Genomic DNA, 23281 nt, shown 5'->3' on the forward strand with positions numbered 1-23281 from the left:
AATCTTTTGGCTCAGATCATTTGTTCTGCACAAATATACACAAATATGCTCTGAAGTTCTACCCTGCAAACAGCCCGGGTTGGTTCCTTCAGTCTTTCATGTTGAAGGGCCTTTATGTCTAATCAGACCTCTCTAAAGTAAATAAAAAACAGAAATCCAAAGCAATATCATTTGTTACTATTTTTACTAATTTCTTGAGGTGCCTGCAGGTTAATGAACATCACCTACTCCTGGGAAGGTTTGAGCAGATAGTTTAGGAACGCTGTTTCTTGTTTCTTTTCCTTTCTGATATCTTTTTGTAGAACAGAGAAACTCAACACGTACAGTAGATGACTGCAAGCAAACCCGGCACCAGCAGGCTCCGGCTGTGGAAAAAAAAACAAACAAAAAAAACAGGACCAACAATGAGTTACTCAACTGAAACTTAGAAAGACGACACTGAGTCAAGTCTATCCAGAGCCCAGCAGGGACGGGCAGTAGAGGCATCAAATGTGAGGATTTGCTAAAAGGATAGGAGCTGATATGCAGTCAAGGTAAAGGCAGATGGGTTTTTCCTGAAACACAGTATCAGCAAAATGACCCAGATTTAATCTGATTGAATTGTATCTTCTGCCTGTATTGAATGCGTGTATTAGCTAAAAAACTGATATTATGCAAACAGGAGACATATAGCCACTGTAAGGTTTTATGCAACTCCACTGTATGGACAATCAAGCAATGTCACAATATAAAGTTTATTCTAAGATCGTAAGAAATTGTTGTGAGTTGAAATATTAGGACAAATTTACAAACTGCAGAACATATAGATTAATAAATACATCTTTCTGAGTAATAAATATGAACCACATGTTATGTAAAAACTCACAAAGGATTTACATATAAACAAACTGATGTCCGAAAAGAAGAAATCAATTTAAGACGTTTCTGACATTTATAAATATGTACTGTTTAAAGAAGAAAACAATAAACTGATGCATTTTTATAAAAAACCCATCAAAACTTTTGTATTGAGGCACAAACATAACACAATCTATATAACATAGTTTATTAGATAGTCATACATATGGAAGTTTAAATAAAACTGTGATAAATATATTTAAGAAATTAAAAATGAACACTTACACAAATCTCTATTAAAACAAAATTGAAAACGTAAATTAATAAACTGGTAAATTAAACTGAAATTCACTAAGTTAAATATTATATAATTAGGTATTTGATGGGTTAACCTGCACAGACGTTTAACTAATCTGTAAGTTGACCATGTGCTGTCTGCAACACAGGAGGGCTATTGAAAAACGTTTATAAATATTGACATTTGTTTTTGACACACAGTAAATTTTAATTTGTACTTAATATTTGCCATTTCTTTTGAAAATAAATAATTGAAATATTTAAAGAATTTTAAAGAATCTATTTTTGTACTTAACATTTAATATTTCATATTTTTAGTTTCATTTATACAATCAAGTATATGAATATTTATTTAATGTCTCATTTATTTACTGAATTGTGGCACTAAAAGATCCCTATACAATGTATTGCGGGAGATCAGTGAAATGTGATGACATTTAGGGAGTGTGGTCTTTTCTGCCCCCTAGTGGTTGCGTGTTGTAAATTTTCTTGTGCAGCTGTGCCTTGGCTAAGTCAGCAGAAAGTTTCCTGGCCATACGATCTGTGGTCCGTTTCATGATGCGAGCAACTTCAATGGCCTGGTCCAGAGTCCTGGTCATGTCTTCCTCCTGAAAATCATGCAGAACATCTTATGTTATTCAAAAAAAAAAAAGATGGAAAATGCATAATGAATAAGGTTAATGAAAAACAATGGAAAAAAACTGTTATGCTGACATCAGCATTAAAGTGTGAGCCTTTGACCTTTGTGCCTCTGCGTCTGCTGGTCGCCCTGGGAGGAACAGAGACTGGAGACAGAGTCTGCTGAAAATACACATTGCTGGGCAGAAGTGCAGTGTCTGACTGAGTGGAGTGTTTTCTGTGACAGGATGTGGACAGAAGCTGCAGCTCTCTCACTTTATAGCTGCATTATAAGGCAGAAATTAGAGATTATTAGGGCTATTCAAGACTCATAAAAATCTCATTTTAAAACTGTCCGGACTGAAATGCAGAAATCTTACCAGCAGCCTTTCAATTATTATTGATTTACGAGTAGATAACTTGCAGGTTAATTTATAAATCATCAAGCCACATGACACTGAAATTGGCATTGAGTTTGAATAAACCTAGACCTGCTCAGTTTCAAAATCAAAGACATTGACTGTCCATTAAAGACATTTAAATTGGTTCTGTCAATAAATTAAAATCCTCCCACTCCTCCTTAACACAATCATATATGCATCTGATGATAGCATATGTTTCCTGGCAATTATTGTTTGAAGGTTTGAGGTGATACATGTGTACCTGGCTGGCAGGCTGCAGGAGGAGCCATAGTTGACCTGAAGGAGGGGCTTCTGGAGAGAGGGAGACCACCTCTCCTTGGAGGTAAAACTCTTGATGGCTGACCATTACAGAAACGAAAGATTTATCACAAAGTGATAATAAATAATTGAGCTGTACAGTACATGTATATTGAACAACTTAGAATGTTTTGTTTGAGATTGTCAGGCATACTGTTAAATATTTCTTAATTATGGATAAATTAAATAGATAAAACTGAAATATTTCACTTCAAATATTCACCTTGTGGCCTTTGCTTCACACGGCACTCATTCTGTGCTTTTAAAACAGAGATTCCTATAGTACCTAAATTAGGGAAACATGATCTTAAGTTTAATCTCTTTGGATAATAAGCAGTAAAAAACAAATGTCAGCAGGCACGCCTCAGTGATCAACCTCTTGTGTGCTGGAGTTTATCTTGAAGCTCAAATGTGGAACATACAGGTGAATTAGGGAATTGCGTCATTATCTCAGAGCAGCTTCCACCACCGCTGTCTGTGCTCATAAACCAAAGCAAATATAAATGAAGTTTGATTGATTAATTGATTTAAATCATCTTTAAAAAAGGACAAAACATAAAGTTCTGGTAGACTACCTTTGCTCTTGCTTCGTTCCATGTCTGAGGAAATCCAGTCGTCTATTCTCTCTAGACTGGATGTGAGGTTACTCCTCCCTCTGCCGCTCGACTTCCCTAAACTAGACAAACAAAGATCTAATCAGAGGAACATAACAGGACTTTACGGGAAATACACAGAATATTTTATTCATGGGAAGTCACAGAAACACATTCCAACAACTCCTATTCTTCTATTTGTTTACTGAAAGGGAAGATTTGGGACTCACGTTTTTGAAGCTGGTGTGTGAGTTTGGATGTTAGATTTGTGGTCTGAATCTTCCTGTCTGTATTTTGAAGTGAGGTAGTCCATCCTCTGTGCTAAGTGGGGCAGCTGTACCAACCCCTGCTCCAGGTCCTTCTTTAACTTCGATACCTCTGTCTGCAAGGCCAGGATGGCCTCGCTGGACGCACACAGGAACAGGATAAAAGATGGCAGATTGTATCTTTCTGTATGTCTACCACCAAGAATAGCTCCATGCACACTGACCTGTTGCAAGAACAGAAGTTCAGAGGAGTGTGTTTGTCTCCAGCGTCCATAGAGGTCCTGAAAGCTGGCTCAGGTATGTGGGCAAGACGTATTTGGTCAGTCCCTGTTGGTGGAGAAATAAATGTTGCAGGACTTATCAATGGTGAAACAAGTGAGCGAGGCTTGACTTACTCTGCAGCCTGACTGACGGCTCCTGGGTGGTGTTCTCCACCCACAACTCCACTGCAGCTGCTCCTGCTTCACAGTGCAGCGTTTTGATGGATGAGTTGGTAGCCACGGCGACTGTGTGGATAGTCGTCTCCAGGTTGGAGCAGGAAGCTTCACTGTCTGAGTTGATTAGGTCGTCACACTTGGAGCGAATGCTGGAAAAGAAAGGAGCAGATTTCAGTTTCCCCTGTGATCTGTGGACTGAAGCTGCAGAGAAATCAGAGAAATCTGGGAACGGTTTTCCTGACCTTCCTGTCAGGACATTTGGTTGAAACGCTTCAGTGGCTGACTGATTCAGATAGGAGCTTCCAAATCCACTGTCTGTCTCTGGACTAGATATCCGCTGTAACTCAAACAGCAAACACATACTCATCATCAGCACGAGTGCCTTATATTTTAGGGATTTGAACGATTTGGATTAGATTTGAACAATTCAGCTGTACCTGAACCTACAACAGATCAGAAAAAATACTGATTATCCAGAAGAGACTCAAAGTTTAGATGTGACTGACCTGTGACAGACATGAGGTGTTGACCGCGGGCTGTGAGACGCTGCAGCTGTCTGAGTCTCTGGGAGGATGAGAAGAACGGGAGTGCTCCTCTGCCAGACACACACAATCACCCAGCTCACATTCACTGCTTGTATTCAAGTCAGAGCTGAAACAGAGAAACACGTAGAAACAAAATGACTCAAGACTTGAGTGAGAGTCAGTAAAAATAAAGAGTTAGTTGTTTTTTTTTTTAAACGACATAGGCATGTAAAAAGCATCATGCAGCAAATCAGATGCAGCTCTGAGAAATGGTAAGATGCCCTTTTTCCATAGGAATCAACTCAAACTGGTCACTCTTAGCAGTAAATACCTGTCAGGGGTCCACAGAGGCAGTCTTATCCGAGTGGAAGCACATTGCTCATCTTCTGCTGTCTGACAGTGCAGTCCGTTTACCGAGCCCAGCAGGCCGCTGAAACAGGAAGGAGAAAACAACCTGAACACACACAGGTCCAAACAGTCTGTTCCCTCTGCACAGAGGAACCTGAAACCAGCACTGAACCTGAAACACTATCTGCCCGAAGGAAGGCCGAGAACGTGCCTTTTATATGAACACAATAACACAATAAATAAAGAAACACTCAGAGCATCAATAGATGGAAACAAAATGGTTTTTCTTTACTCAAACTGTTTCAAACTGTATTATTCCAATTACTGTTTAGACATAAAGTTTTATTTACTATAAACAAAATAAAAAGCATTAAGGGATTAAAAAGGGAACATTTGAGAAATCAAATTTGAATTTAAAAAGTACACCAGTATAAAAGTAAGAGAAAAAGATCAATTAGTCATACTGGGAATTGCTGATGGGCTGCTTGACAGTCTCCTTTAAAGGGTCAGCGGTCCTGATCTCCCAGCTTTGGTTAAATCCACCATTCACACGGCCCTCTGAGGAGCCTTCAACTTCTCTTTGGTTATTGTGGTCTTTCTGTGCATCCTCTTTGCAACTCTCAGTGAAAAAGCCTGCAATTTCCCCCTGAAAAACAAAACCCTGGATACTGTATTTTCATGCTTAATAAAAAAAAATATGTCCACCTCTTTAAAATGAGCCAGAAAATGGCAGTGTTTCAGTTTTTGGCTGACTTGGGATAAAGAAATTTCATTCCTTTATTTGTTATTTTTTGATGACAGTTTAGGATAGAAAACATTGTATCAGCTTCTTTCTGACAATAGGACAGGTTAGTCAATAGCATGCATCTAAATATTTTATTTCAATAATGTGATGAAATTCCTTAAAGACTACCCAAACAAAGCTAAAAATGATCTTTATATGTATGCTGTAAAGTCTGATGAATTTAAACCATTATGTAATGAATTGTTAGGTGCTATTCTGTTGCAAATAACCTGCCTTTTATCAACACATAATCAGATTGTAATTGAGGCAGATCAAAGTTATACTGAATACCTGATCAGCATCTGGTCTTTTTAGATTAAAGTAATATGTTTTTAGCAAGAGATAAAAGTTCATTGATCAAAATCAAGGTCTCAATCTCTTCTTTGAAAGGACTGGTATCAGAGTTTGGTGCTAACTAATTTATTAAACTTTACAACATTTAGTGCAAAGCGCCAGATTTATATTCTGGATGTTCTAATTCAGAAGATTAACTTGAACCACAATACAAACTGAAATATTTACAAGTCGCATCAAAAAGAGATTAAACATGCAAGCAATAGTGTTAGCCTAGCACTTCCACGTGCTCCGAACAGAGTACATTAAATAAAGAATATAGATAGGAATTTTAATTAGCATTTAATAGTGACTCATTATAAACAAAGCCTTAATCTCAAATGACTGGCATTGGCTCTCGAGTCACAAATAGGACATGCCTATCTTTAGTCAATATGAAGGATGAATATTCAGAGTGGAGTGCCGTAACTGGGTTGATATGAAAAAAGATTAACGGCAATCTAGTGTTAATAATATGCAGCTTCCTATGTTCTGAGTTATGACATGTCTAAATACCTTGAAGAAAAATGTGTTTGTTACCTCATGCAGGGAAGGTGCAAGTGGAGGCGAACGTATGTGAAAGGAAAGTGAACCAGGCTTCTCATGCAGCGAGACAGTGGTGGTCGTGGGAGTGGAGGACGAGTGGGGTGGAGAAATCTGTTCGTACGTGTTTCTGTCAATGACCTCCTTTATGTCCTCTAGGTGCATCCCTATCCTGAATATGTCTCCCTCTACTAGTCTGCACACAGAACAACGCATGCACAGAAAATGTAACGTATGTACAGATAATCTGAGATTCAAACGGTAGCAACAATAAGATCTACTGAACCTGTCTGGGTCAAAAGTGCCAGTGTTTCTGGATAGACCCATATAGTTCTGCATCTCCAGAGCTCTGTGCTCATCCTTCTTACTGATGTATTTCCTTTCAAGCTCATCCTGCGCCTCCATCATGCTCCTCAGCATCTGACAAAAGACAACTTTTGTATTCACTCGCATACAAAATTTAATTTGTTTCTGAGGATTCATTTCAGACATCCCTTACCATTTGTTGCTCCGCTGTGCTTACAGCCATATTAGTAACATTACATTTGAACTCTTCAACCTGAAAACATGAGGCTTGTTAAGGGGTTTGATGTTTCAGAACAGAATAGTAAGAGGACCCACATTCAAACTTAGAGTACCTTCTGCATAAACTGGATGATGATCTCTCTCAGCTCAGCAGTTAATCTCTCACCATCACTAAGATTATCCTGATGCTGGTTTGATAAAACTCTGGTTGCTTCCTTAACTATCGAGTGCTGAGTCGATTCATTCTCTTTCTTAATAAAGTTTTCTGTAAAAACACCAACAAAGAATTGATACAAGAAAGGTAATATCTAACCCTTGCAGTAGCAAAATGTATTCATACATTTAGATATTTTGTGGTTTCACAAATTTCAATATCTTTATTAGAATTTTGTGTGATGGAAACAAGTGGAATAATATCTAGCATAAAATTAGGATTTTAACGTGAGGTACAAATTATTAAAATAGAAAAACTACAAATACCAAGCCCTGAACATCTAATGCATCACTGTTTAATCAAGCCATGTAGGTGACAGAGCAAACATGTGAAATAAGTTGTTCTGGTCAGATAAAACTAAAACTGAAGTTTTGGACCTACAAATAAAATGCTTTGTGGCAAAAAACAACAACAACAACAACAACAAAAACAAAAAAAACTAACAGTATATCACCATGAAAACACCATTCTCATTGTGGTGAGAATGGTGTTCTAGAAAGACTGTTTCTTTCTTAAACATGTCTGATGATCACCAGGTTCTTTTGGTCACTTTGAGGTGCCTAATGTTGTTAATCTACTGTACAGAATTTACAGAAAGGAACTTTAAATACTTTTCCTAGGTGAAAATGAAAATTTTACGTTGCAGTTCACATTTAGGAAGATTAAGTTTTGCTAAATTTTCGCAAAGTGACTATTCACATTGATTAATTCTTTTCTCTTTACTTGAACAAAGACAAATGTTTTAATACTGTAATATGAACTCGAGACTCCAGTCATTAGCATAACGACCAGCCCTGAACATCCACAGTTTCAGGTGTCAGACACAGAAACGTACCTGACAGCGGAAGGGGAGAAACCAAGTATGTGGGATGAGTCTCTACACCAATCTTAAGTTGCTTCTCAGCTTCATCTGAGGGTGGATGAATCTGTAAAGCATAACCAATAATTAGTAGCACGACTAGCACAGATTATTTAAAAATCTGTGCTAGTTGTGCACAGACTAGCACAGTTTTATTTAAAACTTATATGCCAGTAAAACCAGTATTATGCAAAACTGGTTTTAGCTTACATTTGGTTTTGGTGCCGTTACTTCTATAAACTTCACTGAATCTACATATCTGGTCAGCAATTTGTCATGTTCAGCCTAAAAAAATCACAGTTAGTTAGACAGGCAATCAATAAGCACAACAGTGTTGCTCTATGAGGAAATTAGAGACATATGAAGCTATAAGATATGAATGCATAATGAGATTAATGCTACCGTCAGGTGATGCAGCATTGCTGGTGGAGGTTGGTTTTGACTCTCTTCAAAGATGTAGGGCATCTCTGCTGGTGGGATCGAGTCCTCCAGGACTCTGCTGATCACCTCTAACATACCAGGTGAAGACTGGGCTCTGTGAATGGTGCTCAGGTTTGGGGGAACTGGTCTCACAGGTCCACTTGGAGTTTTAGGGATTTTTACTTTCGGGGCCACCTTGGAGAAATCTGGGAGAGGGTAATGAACTTGTCCCTGGCCATACTTCATCTCACAGAAGGACCTAGTGCGAATGAGAGGGACTCTCTGATTCCGATCATCCTCTCTTGTCTTGTTTTGCTCAGTTTCATTTGCAGACTCATCCCCTCTGTTCTGGTTTATACTTCCTGAGCTGGACACGTTCTCCTCAGTTGCAGCTGAAGCAAAATCATCAATTTTCTTGTCAGTTTTTTCTTCTAAACATTCATCCTTTGATCCTTTATGACTAATTTCTAGAGTATTTTCAGTTTTACAGCAGTAATTTCCTGGTGTACTGGTTGTTACAGCCAAGCTAAACACGGAGTCATCCACGCTTTCCAGCAGAGACACCTCTGGCAAGGTCTCTGCCTCAATCAGCCTTTCTAGTCCGAGCAACTCCCCCTGAGAGAAGTGTCGCAGCAACACATGGGTAATGTCTGTAGGAAGAGCAATCTCAATTTGATTGGTAGCGTTAAGAGACTCCGCAGGTTTAGTGTTGGTATTCTCAAGTGGACCAGGACAATCTGGGCTTCCATGAACAGTTTCTCCTCCATCAGAGTTTCCAGAAGATCTAGATGTTTGGTTTAAGTACGAGCTTCTGAGATCCTCATCATAAGGCAGCTCTTCATGATCCTCATCACCGGTCTCTTGTCCTGGGTCTTCAATCCTCGGTTTGGAGGGCGGCTCATCGCGAATGGTGTTAGGTCTTTGGGCCGACAGATGCAACGTAATGCTTTTATTTTTGTTTTCGACAGCATTTACACTATTTCTGCTGTCAGCACTGCTCTCTGAGGAGGACTCTTCCAATGCTGACAGCTCTGCACTTCCTGAGAATAAAAAAAAAGAACACAGAAATGACATTAAAGCCTAAATAAAAATTTATGACTAAAACATTTAACATTATAGTAAAAATAAAAGTACACATTATTCATAATCTATTTAAACTTTGCACAAATATTAATATCACCTGAATTTGTTACTAGAGACTTTTATATATTTTATTGGGATCTTCTGTGATAGAGCCTAAATCAAAGTAAAAATCTGTGACAGGAGTTGGGAAAAAAATGCAATAGACATTGCAGACTGTATAGAAAAATTAAATTGAGGCACATTCCAACAGACGTGTGAAATAAAAAAATGGTTCTACAAAGCACTGACTCAGGGCGATGTTTTCTCATTATAGTTTTACAAAAATTTTAAAACTTCTAATTTCCCTTCCATTTCATGTGCAACTGGGTGTTGCCTTATTACTGAAAACATCAATGAAATAAATTAAATTCTGTGGCTGTAATGTGGGAAAATATGAAAAGCTAAGGCATTGCGTGTTTGTCCAACTACGTGCAGCCACATTCATGGATGAAATTGGTTGCTATAACAGTTCATTCATTTCAGCTGTTTTGTATTTCTTAGCAAAGTAGAGACTGGGAAAACAAATAGTTGACCTACCACTGAGATGAATGCTTGCTTCGGAGGCAGCTGATTCTGCTTGGGACACATGTAAAGCTAAAGAGCTCTCTAGATCACTTAGGTGAATACTTTCATCCTCACTGAGCTCAACTAAGATGCTCTGCTGAATGCACCTCTCCCACAGCACGGTGGGTTTGTCCTCTTCCTGAACGTCCTCATCCTCAGAGTCCCCCTCCATCATGTATTTTTCTGCAATGAAAAGAAATGTGACTGAGCTTCTTCTCGCCTGTGTTTTTTACAGGAAAGAAAAGATGGGCACGCAACACCTGTTCATCCCTTAGCAACGCAAGATGTGAACTGACAACATTGGATCAAAATGTCTTAAGGGTGTCAATTATTCAGGAGACAACATGTAGCCTTGTGTGTCAACTGAGATACAGCACAAATCATCTGGTCAAGTTTGTGGGAGGAAAAAAATTTTTGGCTCTCATTTTTTTAACAAAAAAAAGAAAAAAAACAAACAAACAAAGAAACATATTTACAGGAAGGAAGGGAGTTCATTAGCCAGTTGGTTTACATTTCTGTGGGAACATATAATTGAGGACCTTTCTTTGATGGATAACACCAATAAACTAAACAACAGCTGCATTTATATGTTGCTTCACTCTACACAACAGGAAGCGTAAGAGTGTACCTCACATAAATGCAGCTAGGCTATCCATCCAACTTCTGTATACTCTTGTCCCTAGTGGGGTCAGGAGGGGTGCTGGTGCCTATCTCCAGCTAATGTTCTGGGCAAGAGCCGGGGTCTACCCTGGACAGATCGCCAGTCTGCCACAGGGCAACACAGAGATAAACACGCATGCACACTCACAGAGAGACCAATTAACCTGACAGTCATGTTTTTGGACTGTGGGAGGAAGCCGGAGTACCCGGAGAGAACCCACACATGCACAGGGAGAACATGCAAACTCCATGCAGAAAGACCCCGGGCCGGGAATCGAACCCAGGACCTTCTTGCTGCAAGGCAACAGCTCTACCAACTGCCCCACTGTGCAGCCCACAGCTAGGCTAAACCTTTATTTTCTCTTTACCTCCACCTCCTCTCAGACCTTTTCAATGAATCAGCCCATATAAAAACTGAAACGGCATCTTCCTGCCCCCCTCCCTATAGGCATCTGGATGTATGTACTGGCCTCTCAGCTGGTTACCACTGACATGAATGCTCATCGTAGTGAGTGTATACATCTTCATACACTAGGGTGTATTATAGTTTTATTCTTGTTATTTAAATGTACCAAATCTAGCAAATCCTAATATTTTCTGTTAATAAATGCACTAACCAATAACATGCACCTTAATTCCTGTTTTTTAAGTTTAGCAAAAATAAGGTAGATGTTTGACACATATGCTTTCTTCATTTTCCTACTTTTATGTAAGAACCTGCAGTTCAGTTTTTCTATTTTATGTAAAAATCTGAATTGACTGGTCAGGTCAGACCTTAAATAAAAAATTTTAATGATTTTGTTGAGGAAATTTCTTATTGGTGTTTGTTTTCATTTCTACTGAGTATCTTGAGAATAAACATCATCCAGTGTTGTATGTCAAAAATATTGTTTGTTTAACAGATTTAACATCCTGATGGCCAGTAACCTTTAAAAATGTTTACACATCACACGCTGCTTCATCTGCATCTGAAAAAAAGACTAAACTTCATTGATAACCTCTGGACAAGAAAAACATAATTTTGTATTCCACATTAAAATGAGAAATAGATTCTAAACGTGTTACTCTCATTTATCTGTCAGTATACTCCAGTATTATTTAAATATCATTAATAAAACTGAGAATTAAGAAAAGCAAAATGTTAAACTTGCATGCTTATTGAAAGGAGCACAGGTATACATACAGGTGCTAAACTAGCCTTTGTCCGACATTTTCCATCTGTTTTCTTTTGGTTTTGCTAGTAACTCACTGTGGTCATGGGCTGCTCCTTCTCCGGTGTGGCTTTAACTGTGGTTGAGTAACACTTGCTCCTACTCTGAAAACCTGCTGCAGTGTCTCCTCCCTTCTTCCTTGTCATATAACTTCTCGGATAGGTTGAGTTTCTGTGGTATCATTAATAATGTAGCTCACACGGCAACGCTGACCGTCTGGGCCAGGAGGAACAGAAGCTGGGTCTGGTTGCTATTGGTAACGCTGGTGAAACTTTGTCTAACATTCTGCTGTCTATTAAGTTGTGAGTTTCAGCAAGCTGGGGGTGTTTTGAACCGTTGATATTGTTACATTATCCACACAAGTATCTTTGATACCGTGAACTTATAGTCTACATTGTAAACAAGACAGCATTCGTCAAAAAACTGAAGTAAAAGGCGTGTCAAAATTGACACTAAGCTAAATTATTACCACACGTCACATCTTTTCTATTCAAATCTATTGGTCCAATAACTGCTGTTCGGGGCGTGGCTATCTTTGAATTCCACGTTCTGATTGGTTGCTTCAAGAAAACATAAAACACTATCAATATAGCTACAATGATTTCTTTAAACTGGAAGTTTACCGAAGTTTTAGCAAAGTTATAGAATAATGTTGCAGTTGATTGTTTTCGTTACACTTCATTCTTAAGATAAAGACATTGGATTTTAAGCAGTTCGACGTTGTTTTCTTGTGGGAAATTACAGAAAAGAAAAAGAGAAGTCACCATTGTTCGAGCTGGATCGTTTAACGTAAGTGTAGCGGCTAAAGTGGCTAACCTGTAGCTGCAACGGGATGAGTGAACTAACGGCAATATTTGCCCACAAACTCAACTTTTACTTGACGTGAAGAGAGAGAGACCACTATGCAGTGAAAGCTTGACGTTTACTATATGCTTCTAAGTCCAGAGAAATAACTTTGAATGAAGCTGGTATGTTTTTCAGACGCATGCATGTTAGATAAAGCAAAGTTTAAAAATTGAGTAGTTTGTACTTTGTAAATAAACCTGATCGTGGTATACCCGCTTTAAAAAAAAATCACAGCGCTGTTTTTTATTGAGAGGCCCCCAGTTATAATTCGCATCATGTAACTCTTGTAATACAGTTATAAAAGCATGGACAGACAACGATTTAATCTGAACATACAAATCAGGTTACTGGTTATGCAGCTAATCACTGACTGAAAGGTTGTATGAAGTAGATCATATAATAATATGTATTTTAGTTTTAGTTTAGCAGTGAAAAACATTTGCAATTGCTTTTTTTTAACATGCTTAAATACCTAATTCAATAGATTGTGCAGCACTACACAATCGAACCAAAATAACTGAGTAACTGGTGGTTTGTGGGTATTGATTTATTGGAGTCATACAGCCACAAATGCTTGCAGCACATTATTAGGAGAATATACAATATATATAAAAAAACCACTCTGAATTGTCAGCTGTCAAAGCATTGGTTGATGGTTACAGTTGAATGCGTGGTCAGTATGAAATGTTTCATGGCAGTTGGCTCTTTTTAGTACATAAAAAAGTTTTATATATTACACACTACAAGGGGCCAAATCTTGTGTCATTTTACATGTGGGGAGAAGTTCAAAGTCCTGTGGAGAGGAGAATGTAAAGGTTTGTTAGATGCTAAGGTAATCATAGTCTTATTTTTCCTTCCAGGCTGTCCAGATTTCCTGTCCCTGTGTGGAAGAATTACCGGTCAGTATCCTTGAACTTGCTGAGTTATTTCTGTCTTTTGTTTTGATGCAGGCGTAGATGTACAGTGTAATAGTGGTGTACCCATATTTAGATTTGGTTGTCCGAGGCAGTAATTTTAGTACTTTGAGGCCCAAAGAAAATAGACCACAACTATCTCAACTACCATGTTTTCAAAATGTAATGACATCTCTCTCATGTCTTTAAAAAGCCTTAGTCCTGATCTCCCATAAGGCCATCGTTATTAGAGCTTTTTTCTCCTTTTTATGAACATTTACTCGGGTATTATTTGTCCTGGTTAAAGCAAAGTTAAAAGAGCAAGAAAGAAACACACCCAGTTGGCACATAAAAACAGCAGAGGTTGGATCATCCAATGACAGGCACTTCTAATACGTGTGGGAGCATGTTCTGCAAAATCCTGAGAATTAACTCCTGTTATTACCATTCATATAGCAGCAGGAGTAGCAGGATGACCAAACTGATCATTTGGACACCACTCATAGCCAAGAAGTCTTGTAGCTGGAATTATAGTGAAAGTTGGTCCTATAAAGGATTTATGGGGTTGAATAGGAATCCAGACCACACTTTTTAAGATTTATATTTTTGAATAATAACATTTAAGCTATCTATAGCTTTTCTTTCACTTCAAACCTGTGTAATCTGTCATTTAAAACAAAAATACTTTACAGTTTATTTCAACAGAAAGTTCAGTGGTTTAAAAACTTTCACAGGCTGCTGGAAAAGAAATTAAATAATCTCCTCTGTTTAACAGTTTCTTAATAGCTAAATCTGAAAATTTAGCCCATTTAGTAAATAACCTGTCTGCTCCATTTCTCTTTGTGTGTGTATGCAGAGGGGTGGGGCACTATGGTTTAAGCCAGGGGGAAGCATTTTGATGGTGGCTTTTATGACCTCATGGAGAACTTAGGTAATGGCTGGCTTGGGTCTTTACTTTATGCAGTGATTCTTGGGATCTTCTCTTCTTCTGTGGTGGATGACTTTTTGGATTTGAATGTTTTGGTTTTTACAGATTTCCATGCAACAGGTTCCTAGACACTCTTTTTACTTTTTTTTTTGACACGCCATTGGTATTTTTTCCTCCACTCTGCTTGCAAGCAGTGCATGCTGAGACATTTGCAGCTTTGTCACCTTGGTGCAACTTTAGAGCTCTCTCTCTTTCACACGCCCGTACACACACACACACACACTCGCGCAGTCCAAACTTGGATGAACTGAGTCACTGTCTTTTAGTCTGACAGCTCGGCTGAACCGGCCCCATCCTTCTTTTCATCCCGCCCCGCTCTCTCTCCCTTCCTGCCTGCCCCACTTGTGCACGCTGCTGTTTGGTTGGTGTTGCCATGGAAGCGCGTAGCCAGAAAGAGGCTTCACATACAGCATCTTGTGTTCTCTTCACAGAGAGGCAGTGACGCAAAACACACAATATACGAAAGCAGCTGTGTGGACTCACTCTCAGGACTCTTCGGCTCTACCACTCATGATTTTACCTCTCCAAGTTTACACTCAGCAGAGCGATAGTTGCAGATTTTGTCAGCAGAGTTAGTGACTTTTTCCCAACTCTTTTTGACCTCAACTTTTTTTTTTATCCGACTTGTTTTATTTTTTTAATCGCAACCATTTTTTCGGGAACGAAGCTTGGATTTTCCCTCATATTATGCACTACGATGGATACCGGCGGTTCAGTGGTTAGCATGCGAACTGAGGAGCAACCCTTTCATGTCCGCTACAGGTAGGATGTTTACGTCTCTTACCTAAAGTTCAGTCAGAGTTGGAAGTATGAGGAAGCTTCTCAGCTTTTTCACCCTTCCAATGTGGCTGTGTTTTGGGTTATTTATAGAAAATTTCTTTTAACTACACAGATCTGCCTTGGAACTTGCTGAGGATGTGCTACTGTTTGCAATGTCAGAATAGAAGCTAAAGTTGAATTTGAGACACAAAGCAGATGAGCTTCTCAAACAAACCCGCTGGCCTTGCATACTCGGGTAAATAGGTCCTGCAGCAGGTGTGTCCTGCTCCTGCCTGGTGTAAATATTTAAAAGGCCCTGAAAAATTAATCCCAGCTTGCTTTGTGTGTGCCCACATGTGTGTCCAGTTTTTTTTTCTGGACAGGGGACATCTACGCCTAGCCTTCGTTGGGGGTGGGAGACTTCTCCAAACCGGATGGTCAATGAATTGATTCTATTAGACCACGGAGCAAAGTCTGACAGCTCTAATCAAGCTACTTAGTGTTCTCCAGCTCCATAATCTGTCAGCTGCATACTTCACAGACGTAATCTCAGGTGACCAGGTCGCCAGGAGACAGAACACACCAAGGAAAGACGGGCAGATTAGCCAAGAAAGTGCTGATGGAGCGAGTTCCTCGCGGCCATGCAGTGGAAGTTAATGCTGTGACAACATCCCAGGCGTCTCCTTGAACTTTATTCCTGGGCTCAGATATCTCCATGACGTCAGATGGCTAATGCGTTTGATTTTACCGCTTATTTTAAACCAATATATATATATTTTTTTATTATTTAAATGAGCAATAAGCATGTTTTTTACCAAGTGCTTTTGATGAAAGCTGGTTGGTAGATCCAGGGTAAAGAAGGTGGTCCATGCTTCAGAAAAAAGACAAGGAGCTGCTGTGTGGAAGTGCCGTTTTCTTTCCAGGGGAAATCCTCAGCAGATGCCACTCAGGTGTTCCATGTGCCGCTGCTGTTGTTGCTGTAAGACACGGAAAGCCGGCAGGTAGGCTGCCATTTGCCGCAGCTGTTGAGTCTAATGGTATAATGTGTAGGGTTAGTTGTAAACAAAAGCCTTCTCCTCTCATTTAAGGATTAAGACTGCTGAGCTGAGCTTTGACTGTTCAGGATATCGTCTTTGCTTTTGTTGCCAAATTATAGCCTGTCTGATGGTGAGAGAAGTTGCTGTGATTGGCGATCTGCGTCAGCACAGAGGAACATTGCAGCTCGTGTAAAAAGCCTTAACATCGTAAGAGGATCCCAGTCCTTGGTCTGTTTTTTATTAATTTTTTTTGTCTTTGAAGTTTTTAAGTAACAACTGGGTGTGCTCAAGAGAAAAAAACTTCTGCTACAAAAATTGGATGGGTCTTAAAAAACTAATCTTTTCCCAACAACAAAAATGTTGTAGTGAAAACAATGTTTTATATTATTGTAACTAGTTTTGTTTTGGTTGCTTGAGTCAGCTATCACCAAGTTGCATATAAGAATGTTTGTCCATTGTTTTTTATTGTATAGAGGAAAAAAAAAATTCAATAGATTTAAAAATCCAAAATAATGACTGATTCGGGTCACAGCAAATATTCATGCTTTCTTAATGGCCGAATAAAGAGGAAAGAATTGTGATCTGGTCTTTGTGATGGCCGCTCTAAAAAAAAATTGACTTTGAAATCCTTCACCCACTTACATAATTCATCAGGTTATTTCTGATTAATTTGAGTCCAAGCTTTCTCCTGACTGGCGTCCTGCTTGATTCGTTATTTTTGCATATTTTTTTTTTCTTGCGACGCCATTTATTCTGTGAATCAGACCACAGGACACATCTTCAAAAATTTAGTTCTAAATGTGTCCTTGGTTTTTCTGTTGCTGTTTTTAACCCAGCATTTCTCTGTAAGTGAGGATTCTCTCTTACCAACTTCAGCCATCAGCTTCACAGGGTCTTCTGCTTTTATTCTGTGTTTGATTTGCACATTTTGAACCAAAACACATCGATCTCTGGAAAACAAAATCCGGTCTGATAGTTGGACAACTCAGTGAAGTTAATTCTTTTACGTAATTGTGAACATTTAGCCTTCATGCATTAGGAAATTGTATCCGAGGATGAACTGGACTTGTGCAGGTCCACTTTTCTCTTCCTGATATCTTGGCTGATTCCTTTTACAAATCCTTGACAACATGACCGCGGCTATCCCATAGTAATCCTGCATATGTAGAGTTAGAAGAAAGTAATGAAACATTCTCTCATCATTCCAACATTTAGTTAGTAAAAATAATTCTGCTGTTCTTAACGAAGGGAAAACAGAAAGTGAGCAGAAAAAAATTTAATCTCTCTTTTTTTAATGCAGTTTATGTAAACATCTGGTTTCAGCTCTTAAGGCATATTTGACTTTTAGTTCCTATTTCAGAAAAGTTTCCAGATATAAGAAAACATTGTAGGATTTTGAGTTTTTTGCTGTGAGAGAAACTGTTTTTTGGGGCAGTCCAAACGGATGCGAGGCCTACCATAATAAACAAGCTCCAGTTGGAGCCATTGTTTTCTGCAGATGGAAGGAAGCGGCTCTGAAAAAAAAAAAAAAAACCCTGATGAAAAGCCCTTTGCTTTGAACGAATGTTTGTTTCCCTGCTACGCGGAGAAACTGACAGTTTGATGTTAGAGTTTAGCCACAAAAGTCCTGGAGGGTTTTTCCGCAGAGTCAATACTTTTTTTTATGAGATTCTTCCAAGTTAAATTTATTTTTGTCGCCTTTTATTCTGTAGGATGGAGGTATCTTGCCTGGAGCTGGCGCTGGAGGGCGAGCGGCTCTGTAAGGTGGGCGACTACAGAGCGGGCGTCTCCTTTTTTGAAGCCGCAATCCAGGTGGGCACAGAGGACCTGCAGGTGCTCAGTGCCATCTACAGCCAGCTGGGTAATGCCTACTTCCATCTGCACGACTACGCCAAGGCTCTGGAGTTCCACCGACACGATCTCACCTTGACAAGGTTGGACGCACTTTCAACAAGTCACCAAGTACCCTTTAAATATGCACTTTTATTTATTGACCTTTAGTTATGCGTCTCTTAGAACCATTGGCGATCTGCTTGGAGAAGCTAAAGCCAGTGGAAACCTCGGCAACACATTGAAAGTGCTGGGTCGGTTTGACGAGGCTGGGGTTTGCTGTCAGAGGCATTTGGACATAGCGAGGGACATAAACGACAAGGTGAGAAACCCGTTCAAACCCGTCATTACAACCCGTCGCATTCAAATATTTTAGAGTTTCTGCTCTGGCTTTGGAAGAAAACCACACCTCACCCTGGGCATGTTTCCTTGGCTCTCGTCAGATCGGGCAGGCGCGAGCGCTCTATAATTTTGGCAATGTGTACCACGCCAAAGGCAAAAGTATTTGTTGGAGTGGGGCTGAGCCTGGAGATTTCCCAGAAGAAGTCATGACGGCGTTGAAGAAAGCAGCTGAGTTCTACGAGTAAGGACTCTAGAGTCGTAGTTCCACATATTTCAGCAACACGGTCCCTTTATCTAAACTGAAAAATTTGTTTGTTGTGAATCTTTAGAGCAAACCTGGCAATAGTGAAGGAGCTTGGGGATCGGGCTGCTCAGGGTCGAACTTATGGTAACCTTGGCAACACATACTACCTGCTGGGAAACTTTGGCAAAGCAGTGGCCTCTCATGAACAGGTGGGGGTAGGGGGATTCTGACAACCCTCTCTCTCAATTTTTGTTTTATCGTGAACATTGATGCTGAGTGAAATACTTTCTGCTGTGCTTCCAGCGTCTGCTGATAGCGAAGGAGTTTGGCGATCGATCAGCAGAACGACGGGCTTACTGTAACCTGGGAAACGCTTTCATCTTTCTGGGGGAATTTGAAGTGGCAGCTGAGCATTACAAGTAAGCCACATCCCGTACATGCATGTAAAACTTACAAACATTATGACTAGAACTAAAAGTAGAAGTGAAGTGGCTCAAAAGGCAAATGCACAACGCACTTCTCAGATTTTTTTTTTATTGGACAAATAAATAAAAATCAGATGTATTTATGAATCTTTTCTGTGTGTAAAATACAGTAGAGATGTAGAGATGTAAAGCAAAGTTCCACTTAAATAAAGTGTCGCAGCAATGCTGCAAAATCTCCCTCACTGTGAACACAATGCATCCCAATCAGCCTCTGTTCTAAACTTTTCTCTGTGAACGAAACGGCATTAACATCTAAAAAGAGGTCGTCTCCTCCGTATGTGACGTTATGCATTGTTCCTCGACTGATGCTTCCCCGAAGATTTAGAGCTTTTGATGTGGAAAGGAGCCGTAAAATGACCTCAGACTGAAGCAGCTTCTTCCTTTGCCAGGAGGTCGCTGCAGCTGGCGAGGCAGCTGAAGGACCGAGCCGTGGAGGCGCAGGCCTGCTACAGTCTGGGGAACACCTACACACTACTGCAGGACTATGAGAGAGCCATAGACTATCACCTGAAACACCTCATCATAGCTCAGGACCTCAACGACCGGTACGAACACTCTGTGTCTGCTTTATCTTGGCCTTGGTCTGTAAATAGATTTTTATGTGCTTAATTTCATTTGATCTTTTTGTAGGATTGGCGAGGGACGAGCATGCTGGAGTCTTGGAAACGCCCACACTGCACTGGGGAACCACGATCAAGCCATGCACTTCGCTGAGAAGCATCTTGAGATCTGCAAAGAGGTGCTTCACAGAGCCAAAGCAGCAGAACAGACAGGGCGTCTGCACGTTTTAATGGTCTTCATGTTAAGTTTAGGCCGCAAAGCATCAGTAGGTAATGTTTATATATGTAAAAAAAGAAACAACCAGTCTGAGCTAGGAGGACGATTTTAGCGCCGTTAATCACCCTTGTGTACGCTGTTGCTCACAACCTCCCCTTTGCTCTCTGCTATGCCAGAGCTCATTTGGTATTTAGCTTGACAGAAGGGATTTTTAATAGTTAGAAGTTGTTTTAAGTAACCTTAGTGAAGCTGTGCTTTAAGAAGAAAATCACTGAACTTGAAAATAAAAAAAAAACTTGCAGAAATCTTGAAGAGAGCAGTTTGATGGTTGTTTTGTGACATTTGATCCTCACTGGGCTTACCTGGCTGCTGTTTTCTGCTTCCTTCCAGACTGGAGACAGGAGTGGGGAGTTGACCGCTCGTATGAATGTCTCGGATCTCCAGACAGTTTTAGGTCTGAGCTACAGCACTAACAACTCCACGCTGTCGGAAAATAAGGAGATAGACTACAACCTGCATGGTAAAACCCCAAAAATCACAGTTCTTTGTTTCTTAAAGGGATAGTGTAGGAGTTCAGAGTTTATAAGTGATAAATAGCCCACCTGCAGTTGGTTCTGTTTAGTTTCAGGCCAGACGAGTTGATCCCAGAAGCTGAAGCTGACATTTGTCTGAGATGAGTTCACGTTTTTACAGGGATCCTTTTAAAGGACGTCGACTCTGCCTTAAGCTCTTACTTACTTTGAAGTTTATAATTGTCTGCATGAGAAATTAAAGTGCTGAGTGCTCTCCCCATATAAAACATGGACGGAGAACAGAACATATAAAGTGTTTTCAATCTGAGTAACTGCCTCACAACAGCAAGGTGGTGTATAATACAACAAATTAGCATTCGTCTAGCTCTGTATTTATACGTTTCACACCAGGTTCCTTCTGTGCCGTGACTAGAACCTTTGCACATGTTTCAAGATCATTAATAACTCACTGTCTTCAACCTTCATTTCATGAGTAATTAAATCGTAAATTATTTCACGGCCTCAAAAAAAAAAAAGCATACAATTCAAATGAAACCTGCAGCCTACTGGTCCTAATAGCATTTACATAAACCGCTGTGACATTTTTTTTGAGAGGGGATCCGTTTTCAGAAGGTAAAAATTCATTTTGGTCTCAGACTAGCCGCTAGCTTCAGCATCTAATACCAACTAAGCTGGATTTATGCTCAGTAAAAATGCTAGGAGAGTCACCTACTGCAGGTAAGATGTTTGCTGCTATTTTGACTGAATCTCAATCTGAAGATCCTGGACAGTCTATTCAGGTTGTCTCTGTTTTTGTTCATGTTACGTTGACGTTTCGCAGGGGCAAAGCCCAGGATGAGCAGACGACACAGCATGGAGAACCTAGAGCTGGTGAAACTCACTCCGGACAAGATGAATGTAAGACAAAAATAGGATTAGCTACAAGTTTCTGTTTTCACCTGCTACATTTCAATGCTGCTAATCAGTTTAGTTGTGTTGTGAAGGGTCAGAAGTGGAGCAGTGACATCCTGACCAAGCAGTCCAAACCGTCCCTGGCTAAGAGCTCCTCCAAGCTGTTCTTTGTCAGCCGCCTGCGGGGGAAGAAGTACAAGATTGGAGGCTCCACTAAGGTCCTCCAGGACACCAGCAACACCCTGGACACAAGTCAGACATCCACACAGGGACCACAGAAAGTATGCAGCACAGGATTCCTTTCTTTCCTTTAATAATCATCAAACCCAGTCAGTTCTTTTCGGTTTGATATTTCTTGTTTTCTTTGTAAACCAGCGACTCACTCCTGAAATGCTTGGAGATGAAGGATTTTTTGACCTCCTGAGCCGTTTCCAGAGCAACCGCATGGATGACCAGCGCTGCTCAGTTCAGGACAGAGGCAGCAGGTTGTCGTTAAACAGCGGGCCGGATTCGCCCCCCAGAACCATCAGGAAATGTGGGTCAAAGTAGTTGGTGAAGACAAAATTTAGAAAATCCTCAGTGACGCTTCATGTTTGTTCTTATTGTTTTTTTTGTTTTATTTTAAACTGCAGCTGTTTCAGAGTCTGTGAACGTAGCAGGATCGTCTGGCAGACGGCTGGAGGACTCAGCGGCCGCCGGGGGAAGCCTGCCTGGTCTGAGACTAAATCAGAGCAGCAACCAGGCCGTGTTGAACCACCTGATGGCCAACGCTGACAACGCCGAGCCTGATGAGGATTTCTTTGATATGCTCGTCAAATGCCAGGTGATTATTTAGGTCTCAAAGTTCATTTTGGGCTTTTATTTTTGCTCAACGTTCTGGCTTACTACGAAGTCCAAAGCGCAGAACCAAGACAAAAGTGTTGAAGTGTTTTAAGCCACTCCTGTGATGGAGACATCAGAATTAACTCACCTGGATTTTTATTTTTAATGGCCATTAACTACCACGACATCATTGCTTGATTGGCCGGCAGACTTGCCTCCCCAAACTAAAATGTCAAACTTCTGCTCTCCCAGGGTTCCCGCTTGGACGACCAGCGCTGCGCCCCTCCCCCGCCCCCGGTCCGGGGACCGACCGTCCCCGACGAGGACTTCTTCAGCCTCATCATGCGCTCTCAGGCCAAACGAATGGATGAGCAACGCGTCACGTTGCCTTCTGCAGCCAGATCCAGCTCAGACTAAACAAAGCACTAAAAAGGGACCAAAAAAAATCTTTTATTTTTTTATTTTTTTTTATCTCATGAAGTTGTGGACTACGACGTGACTAACTCAAAGTAAAACTCTTTTGTGTCGTTACATTTGTCCTTTTGGACAAAACAAAGCACTGTAAACATTGTACAGAATAAGGCTAAAATCTCAACTCGTTTCGCACAACTTGCACACCAACGATTTCAACAGTAGCTTTAGGGACTCCTTTTTTGTTGTTTCGAATGGTTCTTTATGAATGAATTTCATTTCATCTTAGTGTATTTTTCAATGCACAATTGCAGCTGTTTGTATTTATTGTACCTTTTTTACATTTCTGTTTACTGCCGTCCCTGAATAATCTTCTGAAGATCACAGTGCTGAATGAGTTTGTATAAAAACAGAGGCGTGTATATGGGTAGTTTCCAAATACTCTCAAATATAAATAAAAAAAAAATCTTAATTAAAAAAAAATAAAAACAAGATGAATCTTTGCTATTTTGTATGAAATGTTAGCATGAGTTCAGAAATAAGAACATC

General features: G+C 40.0%; 2 protein-coding genes across 7 annotated transcripts; one reads left to right on the forward strand and one right to left on the reverse strand.

Annotated features, from left to right (window-relative positions):
- Window positions 1–107: 107 nt before the first annotated feature.
- Window positions 108–12355, reverse strand: LOC122841011. 2 transcript variants are annotated; one of them, XM_044133897.1, is made up of 24 exons: window positions 11913–12355; window positions 9977–10186; window positions 8300–9357; window positions 8108–8182; window positions 7874–7964; window positions 6938–7089; window positions 6799–6858; window positions 6586–6719; window positions 6297–6495; window positions 5104–5285; window positions 4623–4721; window positions 4274–4418; window positions 4010–4104; window positions 3726–3916; window positions 3555–3657; window positions 3295–3468; window positions 3047–3147; window positions 2848–2946; window positions 2695–2757; window positions 2416–2512; window positions 1876–2035; window positions 1638–1742; window positions 229–365; window positions 108–132 (listed from the first exon to the last, which is right to left on the reverse strand). In XM_044133897.1, exons 2-24 carry the CDS (start codon window positions 10176–10178, stop codon window positions 123–125), a joined length of 3732 nt encoding a protein of 1243 aa, XP_043989832.1. In that variant the 5' UTR covers window positions 10179–10186; window positions 11913–12355; the 3' UTR covers window positions 108–122. The 2 variants fall into 2 exon arrangements, with proteins under 2 accessions (XP_043989832.1, XP_043989833.1); XM_044133898.1 differs by lacking the exon at window positions 108–132 and having other exon boundaries at window positions 168–365.
- Window positions 12356–12453: 98 nt separating this feature from the next.
- Window positions 12454–23228, forward strand: gpsm2 (G protein signaling modulator 2). Of its 5 annotated transcripts, XM_044133905.1 has the most exons (17): window positions 12454–12663; window positions 13581–13619; window positions 14470–14544; window positions 15033–15363; window positions 18110–18331; window positions 18414–18549; window positions 18671–18810; window positions 18899–19022; window positions 19117–19232; window positions 19688–19843; window positions 19929–20037; window positions 20466–20595; window positions 21429–21505; window positions 21592–21780; window positions 21875–22034; window positions 22132–22322; window positions 22574–23228. In XM_044133905.1, exons 4-17 carry the CDS (start codon window positions 15299–15301, stop codon window positions 22736–22738), a joined length of 1980 nt encoding a protein of 659 aa, XP_043989840.1. In that variant the 5' UTR covers window positions 12454–12663; window positions 13581–13619; window positions 14470–14544; window positions 15033–15298; the 3' UTR covers window positions 22739–23228. The 5 variants fall into 5 exon arrangements, with proteins under 5 accessions (XP_043989840.1, XP_043989841.1, XP_043989845.1 ...); XM_044133906.1 differs by lacking the exon at window positions 14470–14544; XM_044133910.1 differs by lacking the exon at window positions 15033–15363 and having other exon boundaries at window positions 12455–12663.
- Window positions 23229–23281: the final 53 nt, after the last annotated feature.

This window comes from Gambusia affinis, linkage group LG12 (assembly GCF_019740435.1).
Source record: "Gambusia affinis linkage group LG12, SWU_Gaff_1.0, whole genome shotgun sequence".
In the NCBI taxonomy this organism is placed as follows: Eukaryota; Metazoa; Chordata; class Actinopteri; order Cyprinodontiformes; family Poeciliidae; genus Gambusia; species Gambusia affinis.

Bases quoted from the DNA above. Each gene is read 5' to 3' on its own strand.
- LOC122841011 (XM_044133897.1), bottom strand. From the start codon at position 10,178: ATGATGGAGGGGGACTCTGAGGATGAGGACGTTCAGGAAGAGGACAAA. The intron at 3,148-3,294 runs GTGAGTCCCAAA...TTGTTTGTCTAG, and splicing joins CACACACCAGCTTCAAAAAC to TTTAGGGAAGTCGAGCGGCA. The intron at 2,947-3,046 runs GTAGTCTACCAG...TTATGAGCACAG, and splicing joins GGAACGAAGCAAGAGCAAAG to ACAGCGGTGGTGGAAGCTGC.
- gpsm2 (XM_044133905.1), top strand. From the start codon at position 15,299: ATGGATACCGGCGGTTCAGTGGTTAGCATGCGAACTGAGGAGCAACCC. The intron at 18,332-18,413 runs GTTGGACGCACT...TGCGTCTCTTAG, and splicing joins CACGATCTCACCTTGACAAG to AACCATTGGCGATCTGCTTG. The intron at 22,323-22,573 runs GTGATTATTTAG...CTGCTCTCCCAG, and splicing joins ATATGCTCGTCAAATGCCAG to GGTTCCCGCTTGGACGACCA.